Raw genomic sequence first — 8,209 nt, 5'->3', positions numbered from 1 at the left:
GCCATTTCCTGCGTTTCTCACGAAGCCAGTGTCTCTATGATCCACTTCGTGATCTCGAAAGAGATAAAATTGCTTCCCTATCATCTCTTCTTGGAATGAAAGCCTTGTCAGTTTTTGCTGTCGACTTTTCGCAGAAAGATATATCTTCAGAAAAAAAAGAAAAGAAAAGAAAAACAATGAGAGCGGCAAGACAGTATTTTTGATAGAGAAGATAGGGCATCAATCTGATGCTTACTCGGTGTACTAATCAAGTGTCGGTTCTACCTGGAATCGCACAGAGAACAGGGATCGCCACCAACAGAGGTAGAGTTTCCTCCAGTTATACTTGAAGGTCAGTTTTTTTGTTGCACCTTAAGCGCACTGAAGTAGTGGCGCAGTTTACGAACATTGCTTGATACAAATTTTAGCTCATCGACAGTCAACATGCTCACACACTGCTGTCTTGATCGCTTCGAAATGACAGTGCGGACAGGTTCGAGGGTGTTGTCCGTCTTGAATACGGTACCCTATTGGAAAAACGTACAAGAAACAAACCTGCCGCTTTTACAATTCTGGTATGACACCAACATAATTTCTTGGTATTATGTATGCAGCTAGTTTGGTTTGGCGTTCTGCATAACTGGAGATACCGGCACCGCTATGGCTCCGGGTCGGTCTATACTGGCAGCCAGTTTGCTTGCCGATATGATTCCGTGTGGCTGGTATGATTTTGCGTCCGATGACGTAGGCGACCGCCTTCTTTCCAACAAAACGCTTACACCACAGGACCACCGGTATAACTAAATCATACATGCAGAAAGACGACCGCCATCTTCCACCAAAAACGTCCATCGTTCACCACCGGTATCGTACATACACCATGTATGTCGAAAAAGAACATAAGCCGCGTTTACATGAATGCGACTTAGTCGCACTGAATCCAGTTGCCGCATTCAATATATGATCATGTAAACGGCATAATGCGCAAAGCGCATCGCATTTTGGAACGGGAAGGATAATCGCAAGGCGCTCGCTGCAGGAGCGAGTGAACAGCTGAGAACATGGCGGCGGCCAACCTCGTCAGCGGCGCGGAGAGCGGTCCCGCAATTTTTTTTCCCGAGAACAAACGCAAGCTTTTGTTGCGATCATAAGTAAGCGGAATATAGCGGAGCTGCTCGGTGAGGGCGGCCCCGTCCAAACCTTTGCGAAATACGACTTGCGCGTCCGAAGGGGTCACAATGGCTTCAGTGCAAGCACGAATGACACCCGAGAGCTCCGAGCACTGTAGAGCACTGCATGGTAGCGCAGAACGAGCAGCTCCTACTTCGGTGCCGTTCCTGGCTGCGCAAGAGCCTCTCGGACTCGGGGTCCGGTTGGTCCTGTCGCGATCGGCGAGGTCTGGCGCGGCGAAACGCGGAGGCTTCCTCAAAGCGTGGGCACACACGTCGCCTCTCGTTCAGAGTGAACCGGCGGCCCGGCCTGGAGTCCTAAACGCCTTGGTTTTGATGCTTCTTCCGTCTCGCAACTTCTTCCACAGCACCGAAGACAGCGGACACGATCTTTACTTTCACTGAATGCGTCGAAAGGACTCCACGTGCGATGCACCGGAAAACGTGGTGCGGCTGGTGCCGGAACGGACTGCGGAACTTCGAGCTTTGAGTTAACGTGCACGGCAAGAAACCGATCGTAACACCAAGCCGCGGATACCGCATCGCCGGTCGACAGCGGCAAACGGCCCGTTGCTCGTACTCGGCAAACTCGGCGTCTTTTCGTGGCCCCTCGCGTCCTCGCAACCAGCCACAAACTCACCAGCCCGCAACCGTAGCGACCGTAGCTGGCGTTGGAGAAAACCGAAACCGAAACCGAAACTTAAGGCTTCCGCCCAGTGGCTTCGGTGCTTCCGCTGCCGCGGCTTTTCTAAGTTCGCGGCTTCCACTTCCGGTCGTCGCGGAGATGGCGAACAATGGCGAAGATAGCGCGATGTGGTTCGTTGGCTCGTTTACGGTTACGGGACAGATGTTTTGCGGTCCGTTTCTGCTGCGTCTCTGGTTCTAAACTCGACGGCGCCTCTCATAGTTCAACCAGGTGTGGTCGGCCTGGGTCAGCGCGGTCGGCTCGCCTCGTCCGATCTCCGGACCGCCGCCGACTTCCGAGTTCTTTAGGCCTGGGATCCGAAGGCGTCTGTCTCCGTGAAACGGTAAGCGAATCTCGTCCCGTTTTCGTTCTACTTTTAAATTACGTTTGGTGCGCTACTGTGTAAGCATGCGTGCCAAGTGTTCGTGACAATTTTGAACTAGAATAATTGTGCTTCATTGCGGTTTGTCATTTACCGCAAATGTAAATCGAGCAATGAACGAGGAGTAAATCGAGCAATGAACGAGGAGCCATGCTTGAAAACGATGTATGTACGATGTTAACTTCTACCTGTGCGGCTTTAAAGAAAGTCAAGACTGGTTACGGTTGGATGCAAGGCTGGTCCCAATGCAATGTTAAGCACTTAGAGCGCCTTTCTGAACGGCATGTAAGCAATATAGCGATCAACGAGACGAGACGAGCGACGGCGAGAAGCTACGAGTGCCGGCGCCGAGCGACGAAGATTTCTCACTCCCGCTGCTTGCGCCGCTCGGTTCTTGGGCTTCTAGAAAACGTCGCTCATCGCCTTGGTCGCTCGCACCAATCGCTTTCCTAATGTGTGTGTCGTCGCGCGGCCGTGTTTATTCGAATATAAGTCGACCTTTTTTTTTCTTTTTTTTTTTTTCGGAAATTGTGACTAAAGAATTTCGACACCTGTATTCGCGACCAAATTTTGCGACCCTACCGGAGGCGTGAAGCTATCGAGTCACCGAGCCGGCGTTGCCGTAGAGCCGCGCCGCTTCTCGTTTCAAAAAGCTTTTGGTAACCGAAATGGCTCGCCGCCCGCGGTGGCCCGTGCCGCTCCTCGGGCGTCGGATGTCGACATCGCGCCTCTAGCGTTCCCCTTGCTGGGCAACGGGGAAGGAGAGGAACGCGATGCGCCACGCACTTTACCCTCCATCCTTGCAAACGCGCACGCAAAAAAAAAAAAAAAAAAAAAAAAAGTTACTTTTGTTAGTTGCCTGAGGCGGCTCGGCTCGCGTGTTGCTCATGGCGACACGGCGGCTTTGCTTGCGTCTTTGTAGTTTGTCTTCCGTCGCTTCGCACCTTCTTTCGTTTCCTGTCGTCATTTTACAACGGTGTCAGTGAAGTATTGCTGCGAATACGCGAGGATGTCTACCCAGCTGAAGAAGCTTCGGACGACGATGACATGTCCAGAAGTTCTGACGGTGATGAAGTTTTTGGCATCGCCCCGTGATTTAGCTGAGAGTGATGTAAATAAAGGTTTGTTTCTTTCTTTTGCCCAAAATTTCCCCTGTTCTTAAAAATAAAAAAAAAGTCGACCTATATTTGAATTACTTTTTTTTTTATTCTCTATGGACCCAGTAAATAGGGTTCGACCTATTTTCGAGTAAATACGGTAACTTTAATTTTTATTTTGGTTTACGTCGGACGCAACTCGAATGCTTGACAGTTACGTTGGGCGTAACTTTAATTTTTATTTCGGGTTCCGTCGGACGTAACGTTAGACACTCCGTTACACTTAAGGAAAATAGGGGCTGCTGGTTCATCATATAAACCAACCATTTGTGTTTAATTAAAATGCATCACTGGCCTCAAAAAAAAATGATACTGCTATCCTAGAGTTTATGCTATAGGAATGTAGCGCTTCAGATAAATTTGTTAATTTTTACTTTTAGTCCCTGCCCCCTCCAGATACCACATCTGGCCTAAAGCAGTGTTCCGGATCTCCTTCCAAGACCTCAGGCGGGTCGTCATTCAATCCATGAGTCGGCGGCGTCTCATGGGCGTGTTGCTGTTGCTTACTGGATGGTGCTACCGAGGGAAAAGTGGTCATGCTTGGGAAAGCCAAGTATGGCCGCCGTAAGTATACATATTGTCTTTACCTTTGCTGGAATCCACTTTTAAGAAATGCACAGTTCGCATGTGTGCATCTCTCAATGTTTCCACAGTCGGCTGTGTGTTTTTTTTTTTTGAGTGCTCCAACTCTGCTAGTGCTAGTTTCTCTAGATCATGCAAATGGGATGCAACACTAAACCACATATGCTCTCGCAACAAGCAGTGCTGTGCAGAAGCACAGTGGAATTTACTCTAGCTTTATAATGCAGCACAAAATAGTTGACTCCAAGTATAGCTACTTTTGTGACTCCGTTTAACCAAAAGCTCTGCCGAAACAAACTTGCCGCCTTATAGGTAGTGCAAAAGAACCTCGCGTGCCTAACCTGGAGAAGGGCATTTTTTTTATAGGTCAATTTTTTCTTAAACCAATACCTTCAGCCTCCTTGAAATGTTAACATCATGCGACACACGGAAGAACAGTAAACTCTTTAATGTTGGCGAACCTTTAATTTTCGCGGCCTTTAATTTTGCAGAATTCAGTGGCTGCGATTATGTGCTCTGTGACCGATTCGAGAAGAAATAGGGGCCACGAAGATAAGGGGGTTTTACTGTACATCGGAGGAAAGAGGAAGTCACTTTTGTTTGTATGCAAGAGTAAAACCAACAACAACAATCATGGTGTCGACACTTTGTGAGCCTATCTGTGTCTATTGAATGATATCAATTTTGTTTTAGTTCGTTAAACATTGTTGCCTGTACACTGTGGGATGTCGTCTTCAACACGAGCAGTGGTTTTCCCTGAAGTAGGCAGCATGGACGCGTGCCGCAGCGCAACATAGTTCATTTGCAGGTGGTACCGCAGGTTGAAGGATGGTTGGCACAATATGGGGGAATCACAATTCAATGTTCTACCTCGGGCGTAGACAAGATTTGCTCATTCTAAATCATTTTGTCTAAAAATCGGGGATTTGCGATGAATGTACCCGCATGGTTGGAAGGGCCAGACGAGCCTTGTGAGCGCTTTGTTTTCTAGCGTCTCAGTCCTGAACCCACTCACGCACCACATGTGTAGATGTTCCAATACATGGGACCACTTATTTGGAAAATGGTGAATGGCAACTGTTATCTTTATCAGACTTCTGTATTATGGTCAAAGCTGGACTGCATATTTGCAATACTTTTTCTCACTTAAAAATATGTCATACTAAAATATGTAGAATAGCCGATGACAAAAAGAGAATGGCTGGGCGTCCTCCAGCACGTGCTTGTGCTTTTTACCCCACTTTGGACAGATGTGCTCGCTCCAGGCTCATGAGGCACTGAAACTTCATCGAAGGTAGCAGACGGGCTGGTGGTGGAACAATGGAGACTTCTCCCTGCCTTCCTCATGCTGTCAGTGAGCGTGTACCTCTATACTCTAACTTAGCTTAACCTGCACAGAGCTGAGGAGAATAGGCTTGGCGAGTGCCCTTACTGCATATGAATTTGTACAGCTGAGGCACTTTCTGAATCAAGAACATTGTGTATCTTACCTTCAAAAACACATCATTTTGGGGGTGCAAGAGGAATTGTAAGGCATATCTTTGTTTGTATTGTCCTATTACGTATCGCAGGCACGTAGCCAGGGGGAGGCTTATGAGGCCCGGCCCCCCCCCCCCCCGATATCTTCCATTTTGCATGGGTCCTCCTCTCCCCCCTCCCCCTCATACAGCATTTTGTTATGAGTGGGCCCCCCCTGAAACAAAATCCTGGCTACGTGCCTGACGCATCGACTCCAACTTAATGCGGAGTCGACCCACCTTGTTGATAAATTTAATGCCTGCCAGGTAATTTGTTTTGCATTCAGTTAATATATCAGTATTCAGTTAGGTATCCCAAGTCATTAGTCGTTGAGATGCAGTCTCTCTGTAAGTCAGTCATGTTTAACATTCATAAAACTGCTTGTCAAATAATGGCACTGTCGAGGACATGTACTCGGCTCGAGCAATCGCTGTCCACAAGCTGGTTGTGTGGATCCAGGCAGCAAACATCCCGGTTGAAACGTCCTTCCTCGCAATGTAGCTCAAGACTAGGTCAGGGCCCCACTCACAAACGTCTATACTTTGCATCTCTTTAAGCTGGACCACTTTTTACACTACAAGCCATTGCAGCAAAAACAGTGTGACACATGATTATAAGCTCGACGTACCATGGCGTCCAACTTGAAGGTCACATGGCTTGCAGCTTCTGCCGTGGTTAACTTTAAACTGAGATAGTTTGGAATAATGCTCTCGGTTTTTAGTGTTGCCCGGCACGGTTAACAATTTGGTGATATAGTGCTGCATTGAAAAATCTGCATTCGTGACTGTATCACCTTATGAATGCATACTAGCTATTAAACTCTCCATTCTGCAGAGAAATGAAATGCACTTTGCTTCCAATTGCAGCTACTTCTGGAACTTCATGGTATGAAGCACCTTATGGCTGCAAGCTCTGACCGATCTTGTTCTCTGGTCTGCGCAGGCCCATTGCAGGGAGTCACTCCGAGAGCCTCACCAGAGGTTCCTGCCCGTGGTCGTTCTAAATTTTTTTCTTGTAGGTATGCATCCTTTCTGTCTTTCCCTAATGTACTCGGGCGTTTTCTTTTCATTGTCGCAGATTTGCCTCAAAATTGGTTCAGCACAGAAATGGATGCTGTACAACCGTATCCCGCATATTTTGTTCAAGATAACTTTTCTTTGCGAAAGCTAGATTTTTTTATAAAGGTTAGTTTTTTTTGTTTTTATTTACAAATTTATTTGAGTTTCCATGGGCAACACTAAGACGTTATGCCAAGGGCAAGGACAAGTTCGCTGCTCTAACTTGTTCTCAACTGATTGCAAGAAATTTTGTTAATGTTGTGAAACCTCTTTCCAGCACTTGCTTTGCAGCATGGAAACAAATTATACATGGGACATACTCTTTTTTAGACTGCTTGCTCATTCTGCAGGTCTGCCTTCTATAGATGTCGTGCTACTGGAGAGCAGGCGAATTCGATTGTTGGTTTTGCCATTGCTTTTTTTTAGCTGTTGTCTTAATAGTTCTTGTAAATTTAAAAATTTTCCTAAAAAGCAAGTCGGCAAGAATATCTAGTTTGACTAGTTAGCTGGAAATAATGATCTAGTACCCTTTAGTCAGTAAAATAGATAGTGTATGCCGCTGTTAGTGTCAAGTTGAGATGCACGCTTTTTAGGCATTTTGCGCAGAGTGGTACCCATTTTTATTGGTTAGCCTCTTGGTGCGCCAACTAAACTCTTTCTATCCAGACACCTGCCCTTTGCTTTTATTTGGCAGGCTCTGGCAATAAAATAATATAGTGTTATTCCTCGGTGGCTTAAAAACCTAAAGAAAGAAGTTTCTCCATGTTTAAACGCAAAGTTTTATAAAGGCAAAAATGAATTAAGCCAGTAGCAGACGACACATAGCCTCAACAGTGCTCCGCGCCAACAGCGTTGCGTCAAAATAGTGGTCGTCTCCTTTTTGCTGCCTTCTCTCTCCCTCCTTCGGCGCTCTCCTCCCTTTCCTCCTTTCCGCCACCTTTGTCACCACACCCACTGGCTAAACTCTCCCACTATACGGCTCTGCATTGCAATAGTAGTTTTTTTTATAGTCTTTAGAGTTAAATGTGAATATTTGACAGAAATCTCCCAGGTTGGGGTGAAAGAGGGTTAAATGAATGCATTTGATCATTCGCCTTAATTCAGTACCCATCATTTCAAGGCCTGTGTGGCCTTGTCCTGGGTTGTGTCTATGACTGTGGCTGTGAAGGAGCAGTTTTTTAATAGGTACAAGTACAAAGTATAAAAGCAAAAGGATCTATGTGCTGATCACGAAAGAATATGCTAGCCATTCTAATGTAGCTCTGCCAAGTACTTGATTGTGATTTGTTTTTATTTCCAGCTACTTGGTTGCCTCAAGATCTGGGGATCCTAGTGGCCACAAGCTTGGACTCAATCTTCTTCTGTGGTCCGGCCAGGACCATGGGGGAGGTAATCCCAGCAACAAGAGCATCACAGTATCTCCCTGCCTGTGACTTTCGATTAGCATCACGACAAGGGCGTGCTCATGCCACCAAGTGTTAGGTATGCTACTCGAAATAAGCATTCTTACCTATTCTTGAAGTGAAACAGCAAAAGCACTGCTAAGCCTAAAATGCAAAAAACATTCAAATCTCGGGTTGGATGGAGTTCCAATTACAAAAAGGCGTCTGCAGACATGATTCACATGTGAACTTAAAGCCCACGGATGTAGGTTCGACGGAGTCACAGAAATAACTTCC

General features: G+C 46.6%; 1 protein-coding gene across 1 annotated transcript in view; it reads left to right on the top strand.

The window, feature by feature from the left end:
* Window positions 1-423: 423 nt before the first annotated feature.
* LOC115325200 overlaps window positions 424-8,209 on the top strand; it is an 89,814-nt gene continuing 82,028 nt past the window's right edge. Inside the window, exon 1 of the mRNA XM_029985878.2 lies at window positions 424-501. Coding sequence (XP_029841738.2) covers window positions 424-501 — 78 coding nt within the window. The remainder of the gene's footprint in view (window positions 502-8,209) is intronic.

This window comes from Ixodes scapularis, unplaced genomic scaffold (assembly GCF_016920785.2).
Source record: "Ixodes scapularis isolate PalLabHiFi unplaced genomic scaffold, ASM1692078v2 PGA_scaffold4__175_contigs__length_147842914, whole genome shotgun sequence".
Lineage (NCBI taxonomy): Eukaryota > Metazoa > Arthropoda > Arachnida > Ixodida > Ixodidae > Ixodes > Ixodes scapularis.
The sequence above is the reverse complement of the archived record's forward strand: the minus strand, read 5'-3'. Positions and strand labels throughout refer to the sequence as shown.